This window comes from Talpa occidentalis, unplaced genomic scaffold (assembly GCF_014898055.3).
Source record: "Talpa occidentalis isolate TD23 unplaced genomic scaffold, MPIMG_talOcc4v2.1 talOcc4.13, whole genome shotgun sequence".
Taxonomy (NCBI): Eukaryota; Metazoa; Chordata; class Mammalia; order Eulipotyphla; family Talpidae; genus Talpa; species Talpa occidentalis.
The window spans coordinates 74,060,148-74,079,980 of NW_023601322.1; the positions used below are offsets into that span (position 1 = coordinate 74,060,148).

The following is a 19,833-nucleotide window of genomic DNA, read 5'->3' on the forward strand; positions in this document are numbered from 1 at the left end:
CCACACTACAGAGGCTGCGGACAGCTTCACAGTGCTGCGCTCAACCCGCTGCACCACCAGGGAGGCCCAGTTCTCTATTGGATTTTAAGGTAGCTTTATTGAGAGGTAATTCACATATCATGTATAATTTAAAATGTACAATTTAAATGTACCCATTTAATATGTACAATTAAATGGTTTTAAGTATATAGGTAGTGCCACTGTTGCCACAGTCTCCTCAAAAAGAAACTCCTTACTCTTTAGTTATTACCTATCCTTTCGTCCTTTTCCTAGCCCTGTGCAGCTACTAATCTATTCTCTGTCTATATATTCCTCTTTTCTGGATATTTCATATATATGGAATCTTACGTTATATGATCTTTTGCAATTGGATTCTTTCACTTAGCATAATGATTTCAGTTCTTGCAAGTTGTAGCATGTATCAGTAGCTCTTTTTTTTTTTGACAAAAATTATTGTATGCACATATGTATCCCATTTGGTTTATACATTTATCATTGTCATTTGGGTTGTTTCAGGTTTTTGGCTCATATCAATAATGCTGCTGTAAACATTTGTGTAGAAGTTTTAATGTGGACATATGTTTTCATTTCACTTGGTCATAAACTTGGGAATAGAATTGTTGTATCATATGGTAACTCTACTTAATTTGAGTGCCAGAAAGTTTTGCAAAGCAGTTCTACTATATATTTTACATTCCCACTAGGCTTCCAATTTCTCCATCTTCTTGTCAGCCCTTGATGATATCTTTTTTATTCTGGTCATCTTAATGGGTGTGATGTGTTATCTCTGTGGCTTAATTTGCATTTCCCTGTGACAAGTGATGTCAAATAACATCATTTCATGTGCTTTATTGACTAGTTATTTTCCTTGACGAGATGTCTGTTCAGATCCTTTACCCATTTCTTTTTCATTGGATTGTCTTTTTACCATTTGTAAGAACTTTATATATTATAGATACTAGTCCCTTATCAGATATCTGATTTGCATTTATTTCCTCCCATTGTGAGTTGTCTTTCAATTGTTGGGTGTCCTTTGAAGCAAAAAAAGTTCTTCATTTTATACAGTCCAAGTTATCTTTTTTTTTTTCTTTTATGTCTTGTGCTTTTGTTGTCACTTATGAGGATTCTTTGCCAAATCCAAGATTGTTAAGATAGGATACTACATTTTCTTCTAAGAGTTTTGTAGTTTTAACTCTAACATTCAAGTGTCTGATCCATTTTGATTATTTTTTTATATTGTCTGAGGTGTAAGCATCCAGCTTCATTCTTTTGCATATGACTGTTCTCAGCACCATTTGTTGAAAAGATTATTCTTTCCTGTTGTTTTCTCTTGGCATCATTATTGAAAATCATTTGATAATAGATGTAAGTATATAGCATTTTTTTAACAGCAAAACTGTATTTCATCTACTCACTGTTGGGATTTCTCTTTCACAGACAATTCTGACATTGAAATTGAGGGAAAATTGTGCTTATTTTTAAGTAGACTTTCAGGGATGCTTGTGTAATTTTAGTACTACATTATGCATCACAGACATAAACTAGAAAAATGCAAAAACAGCTGTTCTTATCATGACTTTGGAAAACCGTATTCTTTCAGTGACAGTGACATTTTAGCCTTCTTTTTACTGGTGCTTACCCTGCCAGGCGTTGTGGTAGTGGAAGGCTTACAAGGGCAATCATTTCCTCAAGTTGCTCATTGTAAGATATTGGGAGCAGGAAAGGAGCAAAATGATATAAGAATAACACTTTGGATCTAAATTGGTCGTACAATTATTTTCACCCTGGTATGAGGATTTTAGTATTACCAGTTTTTTAATTAAACTTTTTCTTAAGATTGAGAATCTTAAATTGAAATCATGGCTTTCCCAGGGCTCTAAATTAATATATAAGTACCAGGGATGAGGCTGATGAGTGATAAAGACTAGTAGGGCGCTTGATGTTTTTTGCATTAAGATCTGGATAGTCCATTATTGACCACCAAATTGCCAAGATTGATCAAAGGGGATCATTAAATTCTTTTGGTGTTTTTTTAAATGCGCTCTTAGGAACTCAATGGGATCTTTCATTGAATTAGCTGGAATTGAATAGTTTAATTTGAAACATTTTCTTCTAATGAATCTTTTTCTCTTAATGTCACTATAATTTTATGTACCTTTTCCTTAGGAGTCTCAGCAGTCCAATTTTGGACCTGGAGAACAAAGTAAGTATTGATTTTCCTCTCAGTTTTCAAATGAGATTTTTTGAGCATTTTGTTCTCATGACCATATCATGTATTAAAGCAATACATGATATGGATCCAAAAGATATCATATCCAAAAGATATCATATCCAAAAGATGTGATAATACATACCGTGTATTAAAGAAATACCCAATTTTTATGGTTGGGGTAAGAACTGGGTTGAATTGATCTTGGTATGCCAAAAAAAGAATTTTAGATTACTGGATATCAAAATTAACTATTTTATTTATTAAGTATTTGAACTAATAGTTCAAAGATCATGAATTCAATTTGATGGTCACCCATAAACCTAAGAACCATTCTCCTGTCATTCCATCTCCTTCATGAAGGTGCTTAGTTCTGTGGTGGTAAAACTCCAGGTAAGAATGGGTCTTTGTAGCTGATCATGATTATTCTCTTCCTGTAATTTATTCATTCTTACTGGATCTTCTGGTTTGGGAAGAAAGTCTGTTGTTCAACCCTTCTCTTCCTCTTCTTTCTTTGCCTCAGAAGAACTTGAGAGGAAAGCAGCCAATGGGAATATAAGCAGCCAAGGGGAATATAAGTGTGGTTCCACGAGATGGTGGCTGTGGGAGTGGAAACATGGGAAATATCTGGGCTTTGCCATATTACCCTGTAGCAAAATAAGTGTTCTCTTGCCAAGAACAATAGCTTCTTAAATAGGGTAGTTTCATATTGGTTGTAAACTATTTTGAGAGGTAAAAATATGAAACTTTTTGATCACTGTTTTTAGTGATCTGAAATGAAAACAAAGAGACAAACTTTAAAAAAAAATTTTTTAATGTAAATAAACTTGATATTTCCATTTCTTAGTTCTGCTTCAAAGCTGTCGTTACAAGGTAAAGGGACCCAACATTGTTGGTATGTGGAAAATAGCTAGTTATAGGTCAGAAGGTTTACATTTTTCCTCTTAAAAATCTTAGAAGGACCTCTCATCCTTTGTCCCCTCCTCCATTTTCCCTGCCCATTACTAACTTGGCAGATAGAATTATTCTTTTATTTACCTGTATTTTTATGTTTATTTTAAAACTATATATCAAAATAAAACTTGAGCTTAATTTTTTTTTAATTTCTTTATTTTTTTTTTAAAGATTTATTTATTTATATAAGAACCGGGGTACAGGCCAGATTCACGGGAGGGTGAGAGGGCTCACCGGAGACAGAGTGGGGAACAGAACAGGCAGACTGACGAAATACACTGCTGAGGGGAGCAGCAGGTGCAACAGGAGAGGTCTGCTGCGCCATGTGGGACCCTCGCTGGCCGGGATTGAACCAGCGCTGCAGAGGCTGCGGACAGCTTCACAGCATGGCACTCAACCACCTGGGCCACCAGGGGAGGCCCTAGCTTAATTCTTTTTAAGATTAAAGTTGGTATCATACTGTATGAAAGTACCATAACCAGTCCCTTTTTTTTTTTTAAGAGATTATTTATTTATGCATACAAGAACTGGGCTGTAGGCCAGAGGTTCTGGAGAATGAACGTATTCACCAGAGGCAGTGAGGGGAACAGAACAGGCAGATATACTGAAATACACTGCTGAGATGACCAGCAGGTGGACAGGAGAGGTCTGTTACGCCATGTGGGTTAGCTCCCTGGCCAGGGATGGGGCCTTTCCAGTGATAGCTATGAGACTTCACCCCTAGGCCACCAGGGAGGCCCCTGACTAGTCCCTTCTGATGAACATTTGTTTCTAGCTTTTACTCTTACAAACTATACCATAAGAAAAATCTGTGTGTGTGTGTGTGTGTGTGTGTGTGTGTATGTGTTTACAGATATATCTGTAAGGTAAACTGCATTGGTTACAGTTGCTAGGTTAGTAGATACATGGATTTATAGTATTGACAAGATAATGGTATTCTCCAGAAAGATACTGAATTTACAGTCCTACCAATAGCACTTGAGCAAGCCTATTTCCACCAGTATCTCATACTGTCAAATTGTAAACTATTACCAATTTGATAGATAAATAATTCTATCTTGTCTTGATTTATATTTCTTTCAGAATATTTTTACAGACATTTTATAGTTCAAATGACCATACTTCATTTGCTGATTTCTGCATTCTTTTTGTTCTAGAAAGATATAATCCTTCTTCTAAAACTTCAAATGGCCACCAGTCTAAATCGTAAGTTATTGCTTATTGTCTTTGACTTTCTAAAATCTATCTATAGTGTCTGGGTATTTAGAACATTTAGAAATACACATTAAAAAAAAAAGAAATATACACTTAATCTTATAAGGTCAGGGGTAGGCAAACTTTGTGTAAAGAAACAGGTAGTGAAATATTAGGTTTTATAGGCCAGAAGGTCTCTGTCACCTAGTTAGCATTGCCAGTGTAGTGTGAAAGGAGCCACAGACTATGGGTGTTCCAATAAAGGTTTCTTCACAACAGATAGCAGTCTGGATTTGGGTTGTGTGCCATAATTTGCCTTCCCTTTTTCTTTTTTTAAAGATTTATTTATTTATGCATGCAAGAATTGGGGTGCGGGCCAGAGGTAGGGGGGGTAAGAGGATTCACCAGCAGATACAGAGTGGGGAGCAGAACAGGCAGATCGACAGAAATACATTACTGAGGAGAGCAGCAGATGAGACAGGAGAAGTCTGTTGAGCCATGTGGGTCACCTACCTGGCTGGAGATTGAATTCCTGCTGCAATAGCTGCAGATTGCTTTAGAGTGCTGATTGCGCCACCAGGGAAGCCCCTACCTTCCCTTTCTTTGAGATGAGGTGTGGTTTGTAGTTTGTTTTCAGTAAAGAATACATTTTAAAAAGTCAACGGTACTCTTGGCAAACCCACCATTTAGCCACTAAATGTAGAATGTTAACATAGCATAGTTGCATTGTCTCTAAGTTGCATTGTCCCACCTTTGGCCAAAACAGGAATATATATTAAAATGTGATAGTGTAATATTTGGGGTGAGACAAATTTCAGCTAAAAAATTAATTCCTGAGAACTTAGGTTAACTCAGTGGTTAAAGCAAAGACAGTCTGTTCTGATAACCTCAATCTTGTTACCATTTATGCTACATATAGGAAGAATTGAAGTTTAGAACATATGAATATTAACAGTTCCCTTTCGCTGCTAAAGAATTCAAGTTGTATTCCTACTTATCATATTTATTCACACCCAAGAAACTGAAGTGAACCTGCTACAGGTGTCTGTCATTTTGCTTGCTGGGGGACAAAAGAATGCTGGACTTTGAGCAACCTAGTAAAAACTTTTACATATTCACATGTATAAGCAGATTTATCGAGCTGCCATTATTAAATCATAAGGACTGAGAGAATTCAGAGTAAGCACATTTCTTTACAAGAAATCTGTATAGAGATGCACTAAGCCCTTGTCCAAAGGAAAACTCTTTTTTTTTTTCCCAATCCTGCCTAATTGGGCTAATCTTTTCATAATTCTGTCATTATCTGGTTACTTTGTTTCTAGGTGATCCTTTTATATAATACTCTAAATTTGGGGTCCGGTTAAGAAACTCTGGTTAAGCTTTGAGGGGGCAGTACAAGTAGTTATTGGACTGAAGAATTTCCTTCCTACTAATTGGAGATTGTCATGAATATTAAACAGAAAGGTAAACTACTGCTAATGAGAAATTTACATTTTTTTTTTTAGTTGTAGTTCTCCCTAAGCTTTTTATTAATTTTTTTCACTCCTATATAAAGGCAAGAAGTGTTCTTTGGTTTGATACTCAGATTTTAATATTGATTTTGATTTTGCAGCCTTAAAGAAAACTTTAATTTTTATACTTACATTCAAACACTGATTCCAGAAACTATTAGCTTATAGTATTTGTGTTTTTAAAATTGATTTGAATTTTGATCAGGGAAGATTTGGAACCTGGCTATTTATTTTTTTTTAAGATTTATTTATTTTTATACAAGACCTGGGGTACAGGTCAGAGGCACGGGAGGGTAAAAGGATTCACCAGAGACCTGGTTATTTTTTAATACACACATTGTCATTTCTGTTAAAAGCAAGGTTCTTAGTCCAAATTGTCACTTTAACATAGGGCACTTGAACTTGGACTTTGTGTTCTGATTTTCACAAATTACCCAGTTGCCAATAGTTATACAAATCTCTCTTCATGATGGGGACAAAGATATAAATAGCTTATGCTTTGGGCCTCCCCGGTGGCACAGAGGTTGAGTGCTGGGTTGCGAAGCTGCCCGCAGCCTCTGCAGCACCAGTTCGATCCCCGGCTGCCGGGCGAGGGTCCCACAGGACGCGACAGACCTCTCCTGCCACCTGCTGCTCCCCTCAGCAGTGTACTTTGGTCATTCTGCCTGTTCTGCTCCCTGCTCTGGCTCTGGTGAATTCTCTCACCCTCCCGCACTTCTGACTGTACCCAGTGCTTGGATGGATGGATGGATGGATGGATGGATGGATAGATAGATAGATAGATAGATAGATAGATAGATAGATAGATAGATAGATAGATAGATAGATAGATAGATAGATCAATCTTTAAAAAAAAGAAAGAAAATAGCTTATGCTTTAATTTTCATTCTTTTGAGAAGTTATATCTCCCTAGTGGCCTGTTCTGTATGAGTTGGGTAATTTGTTTTAGCGATAAATGAGTTCATGTGTTTGCAGTCGAAAAAAATTAAAGGTGAAGTGAGTAATAAGACTTTGTAGAAGGTGGCTTTTTTTAACTACACAAGAAAGATATATATTTTACTTATGGAAAACTTAAAGTTTACAAGATTGTTAATTTCCTCTTACTCAGTTTTTATTCTGTATGTGAACTGAACCAGATGGGGTACAACTTGCCGGTTCTTTTCTTTGTTTTTCAATTCAATCTCTATCACAGTGATTATTTCTAGAATTATTGGTAGATATTTAATACTCTGGTATGCCATGATAAACTATTCCAAATATAATAATCCTTTCTGCCTTTTCCCTCTAGTATGTTAAAAGATGACTTAAAACTAAGCAGCAGTGAAGACAGTGATGGGGAACAGGTATGTCTACTACTATATGATTTTGCCAGTCTCCTAGAAATACTTGTTTTTGTTGTATTTTATATGAATTATAATGAATACATTTATGATTTAGTTACTTGAAATAAGTTTCTTCCTGCTTTCTGACATTGGAATATTAGTTTTCTGCTCTGTTTAAACAACTCTTTTTATTCTTATTTTTAAAATTTTACTTTTCCTTAATATTTACTAAAATCAGAACATGATCCATTTTCATGAGATTGTTGACAAGAAGAACTATTAAAGCTTTTTATCTTATTCTGACAATTTAGTTACTCTTTAGGTAAAAACACTGTGTTATAAATGTTAAGTAAATATTGATGCATACCATAGGGAAGTCAGTTTTTTCTATTAAGAGTTCAGCTCTTGTTCACATTTAGCAGATAGGGTGCTCTTTATTCATTCACATATTTCTTTTCATGTTTTAATTTTAGGATTGTGATAAGACAATGCCAAGGAGTACACCAGGAAGGTAAGCATCCTTTTATTTCTTGCTTTATTTGATAGGGTCAACCTGCTAACACTTTGTAGTGATAGAATAATTGACCTTACTAAAGTAAATACTGTCAATTGTGATGGTGGTTATACAAATCTGTAAGTTGACTATCAGTGAATTATATATTCTAAATGAGTGAATTCATGTTAGGCAAATTATCCCTCAATAAAATTGTTGTTGAAAGGTAAGTACTAACATCTAATTAGCATATGAAGAACCTTTAAAAAATATTTCATTTAGGGCCTCCCCGGTGGCTCTGCAACGCTGGTTCAATCCCTGGCTGCTCCCCGGCCACCAGAGGAGGGTCCCACATGGCTGGCAGACCTCTCCTGCCGCCCGCTGCTCCCCTCAGCAGTGTACCTCAGTCCTTCTGGCTGCTCTGCTTCCCTCTCTGGCTCTGGTGAATTCTCTCACCCTCCCATGCTTCTGACTGTATCTGGTGTTTGCATAAATAAATAAATAAATCTTTAAAAAAAAATTCATTTATAATGGCGTTCTAGAATTGTAGCAACTTAACAAATAGTAAATGTTTTAAATAAAGTTAGTTAGATTTGAATGTTTTTCCGTTGTCACTGTAAAAATAAACTTTTGGTCAGATTACCTGTTTTATCTCTTTTAGTAACTCTGAACCTTCACATCATAATAGTGAAGGAGCTGATAACTCAAGGGATGATTCTAGCAGCCACAGTGGATCTGAAAGCAGCTCTGGATCTGACTCAGAGAGTGAAAGTAGTTCCAGTGACAGTGAGGCAAATGAGCCATCCCAGAGTGCATCTCCTGAGGTAAGAGGAAAGCAGAGGATACCTTCCATAGACTCTCTCAAAGCCCCTGGTGACAGCCAGCTAAGCCTAGCCCAAATAGTAAAGTTGAGGGAAAGAAGCTTGTGTATTCTGAGAGAATAGAAATTGAATTGTGTATCTTAGAGAGAACCTAGATATTTCCGTTTCCTTGTTATTTAACAAGTCTTTGGTCTAGATTAAGAACTATTTAATTTATAATGGAGTTCTAGAATTGTAGCAGCTTAACAAATAGTAAATGTTTTAAATAAAGTTGGTTAGATTTGAATGTTTTTCCGTTTTATTTTTGTGTATCAGTGTATCATGTTATTGTGGATAGGAGGAAGCATTTCATATAGTATAATTTTACTGTAGGCTGATAAAATGTGGTAAAAAAAATATTGGGTCTAAATCATTTATTTTCTCGAATACACTGCATGATTGTTTGTAATTTTGCTTTAGAAACTGATTTCATGAGAGGAATGTTTAATATTTAAAGGCCATTTATAACATTAAGCTCATTCAAGTGGTTAGAGTTAAAAGTTAATATTCACCTCCTTTGCTTTGGTGAGAAACAAATGTATTTGTGGCATTAGAAATCTATTTTTTCCTTTTCCTTGAGAATATAAAGACTATAATATGGGTACTGGAAAAAGTATACTTTATTTCTGTTTTACAGCCTGAACCACCACCAACAAACAAATGGCAACTTGATAATTGGTTGAATAAAGTGAACCCACATAAAGTATCACCAGCTTCATCTGTGGACAGTAATATTCCATCATCTCAAGGCTATAAAAAGGAAGGCCGAGAACAGGGCACAGGGAATAGTTATACTGATCCAGGCGCACCTAAAGAAACGAGTTCTACTACTCCTGGACGAGACTCCAAAACTGTCCAAAAGGGATCAGAAAGTGGACGAGGGAGACAAAAGTCTCCTGCACAGAGTGACAGCACAACACAGAGGAGGACTGTAGGCAAGAAACAACCCAAAAAGGCTGAGAAGGCAGCTGCTGAAGAGCCTCGTGGAGGCCTGAAGATAGAAAGTGAAACTCCTGTAGACATGGCTACCAGCATGCCTTCCAGCAGACACAAAGCAGCCACCAAAGGCTCACGGAAACCCAATATTAAAAAGGAATCCAAATCTTCCCCTCGACCTTCAACTGAGAAAAAGAAATACAAGTCAACGAGTAAATCTTCCCAGAAATCAAGGGAAATCATAGAAACAGATACCTCATCCTCAGATTCGGATGAAAGCGAGAGCCTTCCTCCTTCCTCACAAACTCCTAAGTACCCCGAGAGTAATAGGACTCCTGTTAAGCCCTCCTCAGTGGAGGAGGAAGATAGCTTTTTTCGGCAACGAATGTTCTCTCCTATGGAAGAGAAGGAACTTCTTTCACCCCTCAGTGAGCCTGATGACAGGTATCCACTTATTGTGAAGATTGACCTGAATCTCTTGACTAGAATACCAGGAAAGCCTTACAAAGAAGCAGAGCTACCCAAGGGGGAAAAGAAAAATGTGCCAGAAAAGCACACAAGAGATGCTCAGAAACAAACCTCAGAAAAAGTTTCCAATAAAGGCAAGAGGAAGCATAAGGTTAGTAAAGGGGTTTTGTTGTTTTTGCTTTTAAACAGCACAACCTGAAATGTGGAAATCTCAGTAAGCCAAAAATAACTGAGTCATTGCTATGAGGGAAAATAGACGATGTGCCCAAAGCCCATTTGCCACTACGGAGACAACATTCTTGAGGACCAGTGTGCTTCTACCTCTTTTTATAAAGTAGGATGGTTTCTAAGCATGTGAGACATGACCTGATACTTCTCTTCAGAGTAATGCGCTGGCCAGTGTAGAGGTGAGGTAAAGTAGAGATTGCAATGGACTATCATAGCCTTCTTAAAATTTTGGATTTTCATGTCTTTAGTTGTGATATGTACTCCTGAGGTTGTCACAGCCCCTTGAACTCTTTTCTCTCTTATACCCAGACCAAGTCACACTTGTTAAATTACTAATTCCAGCTAAAAAATTGACTCACCAGTTTTGATACTTCCCAAAGAATTTTACCAGTCTGCTGTGTGTGTATATCTATCTATGCTCCAGCTTTTATCCCTTTTTAAACATCCATGTCTGCTGGCCGATAGCCAGCTCTCGTCCAAGGTAATTCGGATTTAGGGATGAAACTTGTTTTTTATATATTTTTTAATTAATTTTTTTTCTTATATCATTGTAATCCCCATAATTCTCCTGCCACCGTTTCACCTGTGACCCATCACCATATTCTCCTGTGCTCTTCCCTTCCCTGTTGTGACCTTCCTCCTTCCCCTTCATATGCTGTACGCCTGGAATCTGTGGTCAGCTTGCTAGTTTTGACATTTTCTTGATCTTTTGTTTGATTTCTCTATATTCCACATATAAGTGAGACCATCCAATATTTCTTTTCCTTCTGACTTATTTCGACTGGCATAATACCTTCAAGCTCCATATAGGTTGCTGCAAATGGCATGACTTTGTCTTTATTTTGATTGCTGTGGAATATTCCACTTTGTGAATTATACCACTACCTTTTGAGGCAAAGAAATGTGAAAACTTATGGTGTCTGTAATAGACATAATGAAAAGGAGTAAATACCTTAAACAAGTGAAAACTTTGGAAGAAATAATTTGATCTTCTAGCTCTAGTGAGGAATTTTTAGAGTAAGGTTAATTCCAATAATATGTATAGAACAGTAGTATAATTTCCCTTGATACATATGTGTGAATGTTTGAACATGATTTCAAAATACTGAAATATGAACAGGCACTGGAATGGCTACACTGGGTTGACTCAGAACAAAACCCCAATCCCAGTTGAACTTGAGAACCTCAGATAGGAAGAGTATGGTATTTTTCAACCCTCACATCTCTGGTGTAAACCCCAGGTCTTGTATGCATAAATTTTTTTAAAATCTTAAAAAAAAAAAAGATTTTCAAATGTTTAAACTATTATATAGAAAATAAAGTCCTGGGCCTCCCTGGTGGCACAAGGGGTTGAGTCTCAGCACTATGAGGCTGTCAGTAGCCACTGCATCATGAGTTTGATCCCCAGCGAGGGATCAAACGAGACCTCTCCTGTCTCATCCACTGCTCCCCTCAGAAGTGTATTTCAGTCATTCTGCCTGTTATGCTCCCCACTCTGTCTTTGGTGAGTCCTCTCATCCTCCCATGTCTCTGACCTGCACCCCAGCTCTGATATAAATAAATCTTTAAAACAAAAGAAAGAAAATAAAGTCCTTTTTACTTTTTTACTTAAAATTTTACATTTATAATTTGTAATTTAAAACAACCTTTCCTTTAAAAGAAGTGCCTCATGTGGCCTTACCTTACCCACATCTCATTGACTTACATTCCTGCTGTATTTTTTATATTAATCCCTATAAGTAAATTTATATTTATTTTTACTGCTCTAGTCAATGAAAGGGAAACTTTGTTGAGACCCAGGTGCTTGGGGTTTGGGCAGGACTCCACCCTGTGAACAGAGGAAGAGCCAGTTATAGGATCTTATTTTACCTCCTTGAGATGTAGGTTGCTGGTGTGGTCATACTTTTTGGGGCATTTGACAGCTTGGGGGTACAGGTAAGAATAATACTGTGGCAGATCATCTTTTGCAGCTGTATTTCGGGGCCAGCTGGTAGAAGGACAGCTTGATGATGCCACCCTGCAGGTGCAGCACCAAGCGCAGGGCAGACGCTTTCTGAATATTGTAGTCTGAGAGAGTGAGACTGTCTTGTAGCTATTTGTCAGCACCTGATATCCACCTGCTGGGCAGGTGGGATACCCTCCTTGTCTTGAATTTTGGCCTTAACATTCTCAGTGGTGTCACTGGGCTCGACCTTGACAATTATGGTCTTGCCTGCATCTTGTCTAGGCTCTGCATCTTCATGTCCCCTTTGCTGCCTTGTTGAAAAGAAAGAGGAGGTAATTTTTATTTTTAAAAATATGTAGCACTAGAAATCTCAGTGATGATCTTTGAGATTTTTGGCTTTGGTAAAATTACGTGTCTGTGTCAATTCCTGGATATAAATCAAGTGGTGCTGAGAGGAATATCCACCCAAGGGTAATAAAGTCTGTAGATTACTTTTTCTCAGATGGTCACATGTCCATCTTTCATCTTGTGTATAGAGAACACATTCTTATGTTTGCAATTTTGTACCTTAATATTAAGGAAATGGGAAAGCTTAGATTCACTCAGGAAAGTAACACTGGCAATTAGGAATGGGCTCCCAGTTTTTGTTTCAGCTAGGATGTTTAAAAAAAAAAAACATTAAAAAGAATCATTAGGCTTGGCTGTAATCAGAAAGACAGACAATGAAAGTATTGGCGAAGGCCTCCCTGGTGGCGCAAGGGGTTAAGACGCAACCTATGAAGCTATCCCCAGCCTCTGCAGCACAAGTTCAATCCCCGCCCAAGAAGATAACCACATGGCGCGGCAGACCTCTCCTGTCTCACCCGCTGCTCCCCTCAGCAGTGTGTTTCAGTCATTCTGCCTATTCTGTTCCCCACTCTGTTTCTGGTGAATCCTCTCACCACCCCCCATACCTCTGGCCTATATCCCCTAGTTCTTGTATGCATAAAGAAATAAATCTTTAAAAAGAATAAAGAAAGTATTGGTAAAGATAAGCAGCATTAAGATTTTCATACAGTGCTGCTGGAAATGCAAAATGATATAGCCATTTTGGGCCTCCCCGCTGGCGCAGTGGTTGAGCGCTGGGTTGTGAAGCTGCCCGCGGCCTCTGCGGCGCCAGTTCGATCCCCGGCTGCTCCCCGGCCATCGGAGGAGGGTCCCACATGGCGCGCAGACCTCTCCTCCCGCCCGCTGCTCCCCTCAGCAGTGTACTTCGGTCCTTCTGCCTGCTCTGCTCCCCGCTCTGGCTCTGGTGAATCCTCTCACCCTCCCGCGCTTCTGACTGTACCCAGTGCTTGTATAAATAAATAAATAAACAAAAATTAATTAAAAAAAAAATGATATAGCCATTTTGGAACACAGTTTTGCAGTTCCTCAAAAAATTAAAGGTAGTGTTAACCTTATGACCCAGAAGTTCCATTCCTAGGTATATACCCAAAAGAAAGAAAACATAGCAGGCAAAAAATTGTAATTGAATATTCATGGCAGTATTAACCTCATATTAGTCAAAACTTGGAGGCAACCCAAATGGCTCAGAACTGATGAATGGATGACTTCAGTGGAATATATTCAGAAAGGGAAATGAAGTGTTAATACATGCTTCAACATGAATGAACCTTAAAAATATTATGTTAATTGAAGGGCACCAGACATAGAAGACCATACCTACTGTATGTGATTCCATTTATATGACATGTTTAGAATAGGTAAATTCATGAAGATAAAAAATGTGTCCAGAGTTTGAGGATGAAAGGAATAGGAAGTTACTGCTCATGGATATATATAATCTTTTGGGTTTTATGATAATCTAAAAATTGATTGTGGTGATGCTTGTACAGCTCTGGATATGTTAAAAACCATTGAATGGTGTGTTTTTAGAGAGTAAACTTTATCTTTCAGATAATGTGAATTTTATCTTAACTATCATTCTACAGTTTTCATCCCCCTAAATATAGCATCAGCCTGAAAAAAATGCTGTCTAAAAGACTAGGAATGTGTTTTGATATTTGATATCTAAGATAATAGAATTCTTAACCTTAAAACCTAATTTATTGAGCATTTATTATTTTTCTGAAGGTAATCAAAGTTAAACTATTAAGGGATGAATAGTGCTGGAAACTGAAGTTAGAAGAATAAAAATCAAACCTGATAGCTGCTATTTTCTGTTTTTCATTTAGAATGAAGATGATAACCGAGCCAGTGAGAGCAAGAAACCCAAAACAGAGGACAAGAATTCAGGAGGCCACAAGCCATCTAGCACCAGAGAGTATGTCCCCAAACTATGTTGCATATGTGTTTATATATGTCTGTCATGTGTTATTGGATACTTTCAATTGTGCTCTTAGAATATTCCTTTTAATAAGTACATGTCATATCCATGCACACACATACATGTGCCCTATAGTGGGAACTTCTGTTTTAGGCTAATAGGGATAGAATGCCTTTAAGATTCAGTTACTTCCTCTCTCTCTCTCTTTTTTTTTTTAGTAGAGTTAGGGGTAAGAATTTAAGTTTCACTGCTTTCTGGGTAGATAACAAGCTTGCCTATAACTTGGGAAACATTACTGACTTATAAGCATGAATATTTTTTGCTTGCCATTTATCTCTTTGTTCATATTTCTACATTTATTCAATCAATATTTACTGAAATACTTGTGTAGCATGCCAAGATTTAGGCCCTGGATGTGCCAGCAAAGGGTTGTGGGGAAACCAGTCAAAATGCTTGCCTGCATGAAATTTATAGTTCTGTTTTACAGAAATCATGTCTCCTAGTAACCCAATTGGGAAAAACAAATTTGTCTTGAAAGCAAAGAGAATTGGAAAAATCCATCACCCCTATATGACTGTGTGGGGAAATGAGGGCATTTGTTTGGTTTGGCAGGTCATCTAAGCAGAGTGCTACAAAAGAAAAGGACCTGTTGCCTTCTCCCGCTGGACCTGTTCCCTCAAAAGATTCAAAAACAGAGCATGGCTCTCGGAAGAGGACTATTAGTCAGTCTTCTTCCTTAAAGTCAAGTAATAACAGCAACAAAGAGAACAGTGGTAGCAGCAAAAGCAGTTCCTCCACATCCAAACAGAAGAAGACTGAGGGGAAGACTTCCAGTAGCTCTAAGGAGGTGAAGGTAAGCTGTCCCGGGCCTGAGCTCTTTGAAAATGAATCTCGTTGCTCTGTGACTTCCCCATGGTAATGCTGTGCTTTGAAAATTTTATGAGTAGCTCATTAAATTTTATAGGCCTATGCATTTTTATAGTCTTGAGAGTAAACATAAACTGTGATCTAAAACCATGAAAACAGAAGACTGGCTACATGCTTATTAATCAAAATAGAAATTTGTAACTGGAGAATCTGGTTGTGATCTAATTTTAAATAATTCCAGTTGCTGTGATTGAATTCTTCTCTATGATTTGAAATTGACTTTGGGCATTTTGTGATTAGATTATACAAATTATATTACATAAGTGAAAAAAGCAACCATTTGACTTTTGATTCACGAAGAGTGGAAATATCTTGAGCACTGATGTTATAGTTGACCTTATTGCTCGAGCATGATCATATTGTTGGGCACTATTTTTAATGTGTGTGAATGGTGAATTGAATCAAAGAAGCTTTTTCATTAAAAAGCTTTTCCATTTAAGATATTCTTTAATGGACCCTCACCCTCAATTTGCTTTCTAGGCTATTTGCATTGCTTTCTAAACTGTTCTGAGAGGGAGCAAATTCCCTCACCAAATTAAGAAAATTCCTGAATTTTAAAGAATATAATTTATTGGATTATTATTTGTGACATAGATCAGCGAAGGTCTGAGAATTGAAAAATTGGACCGTTAAATGTAGTTAGTTGTGCTTATTAAATGTGGTAATTAAATATTTAGAAGTAATTCAATTGTGAATAGCTTTTTAAAGTTGAGATACACAGCAGGCTTTTTCAAACCTGGATACCCTTTTGTAGTAGTTTAGAGAATCCTAATGTCCTGAAGGAATCTGACTGCCCTGTTGAACTTATTCACAGCCCTAATTTTTATCTACCTGCTGACTGGTTCTTTGTCCATTTCCTAATCCTTTATAGGATTTTTCTCCATGCTTTTTTATTTTTTTATTTTTTTTTTTTTTTAAAGATTTATTTACTCATGCATACAAGAGCTGGGGTATAGGCCAGAGGTGTGAGGGGTGAGAGGATTCACCAGAGACAGAGTGGGGCAGATTGACTGAAATACACTGCTGAGGGGAGCAGCAGGCACAACAGGAGAGGTCTGCTGTACCATGTGGGTTGCTCCCTGGCCGGCTGGAGATCGAACTTGTGCTGCAGAGGCTGTGGATTGCTTCATAGTGCAGTGCTTATTAACCCACTGTGCCACCAGGGAGGCCCGCTTTTTTTATTTTTTAAATACGCTTTTTTAGTGAGCTCATCTGCTCATCTGGCTTCTGTTATCTCAGGTTGTAAAAATCATTGTCTTTGTCTCTTCCTTACTGACTTGACTTGTCAGCTTCTTGAAAGCAGGAATTTGTGTCTTATTTTGACGTTTATTTCTGCATTTACTGGGAGAAAAGAAAGTAGTTGTTGCATTAAATATAGTCATTTGTTACTCATGTCATTGACAAAATATAAAATTGACCCAAACCACTTTGATTTTAAAATCTCATGGCACATAATGGTTTTAAAATTGTTATTGTTTGGTCTCCCCAGTGACGCAGCAGGTTGAGCACAGCGCTGTGAAGCTGTCCGCAGCCTCTGCAGTGCAGGATCTATCCCGGCTGGCCAGGGAGATACCCACATGGCACAGCAGACCTCTCCTGTCTCGCCTGCTGCTCCCCTCAGCAGTGTTTTTGGTTCATCTGCCTGTTCTGCTCCCTGCTCTGTCTCTGGTGAATCCTCTCACCCTCCTGCACTTCTGGCCTGTACCCCAGTTCTTGTATAAATAAATAAATCTTTAAAAAAAAAAAAAAGGATTGTTACTGTTAGTCTTACCAGTTCCTGGTTTAGTCAGTTATATATAGGCTTATTAGAGGGAAATCTATAGTTAGAAAATATGCTATTTCTTATTATACCAACTAAATAAAAACTAGGTAACCTGGAAAACCAAACTGACATAATTTTTATGTAAGAAAAGTGTGTTGAAATAGCTGGAAACTTTTTTTTTTATTTTCAGAAACTTTAGTTTTCTTCCAGTTAAACTTAGGGACTTGGGGCTCCCTGGTGGCCTACAGGTTAAGTCCCAGCACTATCACGGCTATGGCCTGATCTGCAGCCAGGGAGCTAACCTGTATGGCACAGCAAACCTCTCCTGTCTCACCTGCTGCTCTCCTCAGCAGTGCATTTCAGTCATTTGCCTGTTCTGCACCCCATTCTGTCTCTGGTGAATCCTCTCACCCTCCCGTGCTTCTGACTGTACCCAGTGCATGTATAAACAAAACAAACAAACAAATAAATAAATTTAACAAAAACATGCCTCTATAAAAACAAAACAAAAACAAAACAAAACAAAAAATGATATATTACTGGGTTTTCTAATGATAAAATATTCATGCATTTATGGATCAATTCTCCTTATTTATGATGGTTTTTTATTTTAAAGATTTATTTTTATTTATTTATACAAGCACTGGGTACAGTCAGAAGCGCGGGGGGGGTGAGAGCCAGAGCGGGGAGCAGAGCAGGCAGAAGGACCAAAGCACACTGCTGAGGGGAGCAGCGGGCGGCAGGAGAGGTCTGCGCGCCATGTGGGACCCTCCACCGGTGGCCGGGGAGCAGCCAGGGATCGAACCCGCACTGCAGAGGCTGCGGGTAGCTTCACAACCCAGCGCTCAACCACTGCGCCACTGGGTAGGCCCTTATTTATGATGTTTTTTATGGCAAAGTGTGTGTCCAGTTCTAAAAATAGGACTGGATGGGGAAGAGCTGGGAAGGCAGAGCTGGTTATAACTCTTGCATAGAGAGAGGACTGTGTTGGTAGTAAGCAGAATAAAGTTTTAAGAAAATGGCTAGGCTTTTGAAATCTGGCAGATCTGAATTTAAAACCCCAAATTACAGGAATGCTGCTTAAAAGCTATTTGAGGACCTCCCTGGTTGCACAGGAGCGCAGCACTGTGAAGCTGTCTGCAGCCTCTGCAGTGCCGGTTCGATCCCCACCGGCCTCAGAGCAACCCACGTGGCCCGCAGACCTCTCCTGCCGCCCGTTGCTCCCCTCAGCAGTGTATTTCTTCAGTCTGCCTGTTCTGTTCCCCTCTTTGTCTCTGGTGAATCCTCTCACCCTCCCGCGCATCTGGCCTGTTGCCTGGTTCTTGTATAAATAAAAAATAAATCTTAAAAAAAAAAATCTATATGAACTTCAGCAAGTTACTCAGCCTCTTTGAGATTTTGTTTTTATTCTGTGCTAGTAGCAGTACATATTTTGTAGGCATGTTGAATTAATGACTGGTAAGTACTTAGTGCTTGGTAAATAATAAGCTTATCATAAACACTAGATATTATTGCCATTTTCATTGACCAATAATTATCAATAAATTTTGTCCTAAGTAGTACTGCCATTTTGTTATTAGATTTGTGTCTTCCTTGTTTTAACAAGTGCCTAGGCCAGGCACTAGGCCAGGTGCCTGATATATAATTTAATATTTAAGTGATTTTGTTTGGTTATATAAAATAGACCTGTTCTATGAAAAGAAAGTTTACATTCTGAAATTCAGAAGTTTTAAAACAACAAAATTAATTACTGAGTGCAATGGAATTTTGTTTCCTTTTTTGGCAGAGGCTCAAGAAATAATTTTATTTTAATATTAATCTTACAATTTTAAAATGTATTTTTTTGGTCAGGAAAAGGTACCAAATAGCTCCTCTAACTGCCCTCCATCTACACCAACTCCTGAAGCCTCTAAGCCTCGAAGAACAAAGCTTGCCTTTGACGACAGGTGAGAGAAATGTGGACCTTGTTTGTTTTTTTAACGTATTCAAGAAATTGTTCCAGTCAACATATAAGAAACTCATTTAATTTCTCTCAGTGAGCAGATTTGATACTTGTCTTGTGATCCACAGAATATTCAGGTTTTAGTTTGAAAGGCAATTCAAGTGATGCTCCTTTATCTTAACTTCATAACTCTTTTCAAAGAGTTAGTCTCTACTGTTAGTCCAGTAGAGGTTTGCTGTGCTGGTGTCACTTTACAGTAGGGGCTTTCTTGAATTAGTAAGAGTTATGTTAGTTTTTTCCTTTAATTTGATTAAAGGTTATTTCTCCTGCCCACATTTTATTTACTTTGAATCTTTCCAACAATTTGGTAAGTAGTATTTAATAGTAGGGAGTTTGCTTTTATTTTCCTGAGTAGAAAATTTGCCATGAGTTGGCCAAAGCAATTTTTGCTCTTAACCTGATAAAAACATTTGTCAGAAGAAACTGAAATGAGTATTTAGTAATAGCTTATTTTCTTTAATTGAGGACATGGAAACCGAGGGGTGCTAGAGACGAAAATAATCTCATGTTCATCTTATGAAAATATTTGCCATTTTATTTACAATAAAACTTACATTGCAGAAATTACTCAGCAGACCATTATTTACAAGAAGCAAAAAAACTAAAGCACAATGCAGATGCATTGGTATGTAAATATTTTTGCATTTATATATTTAATCAAATTAACTTCATTTGTTTGTTTGTCCCATAATACATCAGTGCAGCTCTCATCAC

The 19,833-nt window shown here is 37.7% G+C and overlaps 1 protein-coding gene and 1 pseudogene across 5 annotated transcripts in view; one reads left to right on the forward strand and one right to left on the reverse strand.

The window, feature by feature from the left end:
- AFF4 (ALF transcription elongation factor 4) overlaps positions 1 to 19,833 on the forward strand; it is a 92,184-nt gene that overhangs the window by 57,887 nt on the left and 14,464 nt on the right. For all 5 annotated transcript variants that reach the window (XM_054694404.1, XM_037509338.2, XM_054694405.1 and 2 more), the window contains 10 exons: positions 2,167 to 2,203; positions 4,321 to 4,369; positions 7,157 to 7,211; positions 7,664 to 7,701; positions 8,345 to 8,507; positions 9,181 to 10,098; positions 14,337 to 14,425; positions 15,041 to 15,281; positions 18,969 to 19,063; positions 19,681 to 19,744. In XM_054694404.1, coding sequence (XP_054550379.1) covers positions 2,167 to 2,203; positions 4,321 to 4,369; positions 7,157 to 7,211; positions 7,664 to 7,701; positions 8,345 to 8,507; positions 9,181 to 10,098; positions 14,337 to 14,425; positions 15,041 to 15,281; positions 18,969 to 19,063; positions 19,681 to 19,744 — 1,749 coding nt within the window. The remainder of the gene's footprint in view (positions 1 to 2,166; positions 2,204 to 4,320; positions 4,370 to 7,156; positions 7,212 to 7,663; positions 7,702 to 8,344; positions 8,508 to 9,180; positions 10,099 to 14,336; positions 14,426 to 15,040; positions 15,282 to 18,968; positions 19,064 to 19,680; positions 19,745 to 19,833) is intronic.
- Positions 12,036 to 13,854, reverse strand: LOC119243727 (ubiquitin-60S ribosomal protein L40-like; annotated as a pseudogene).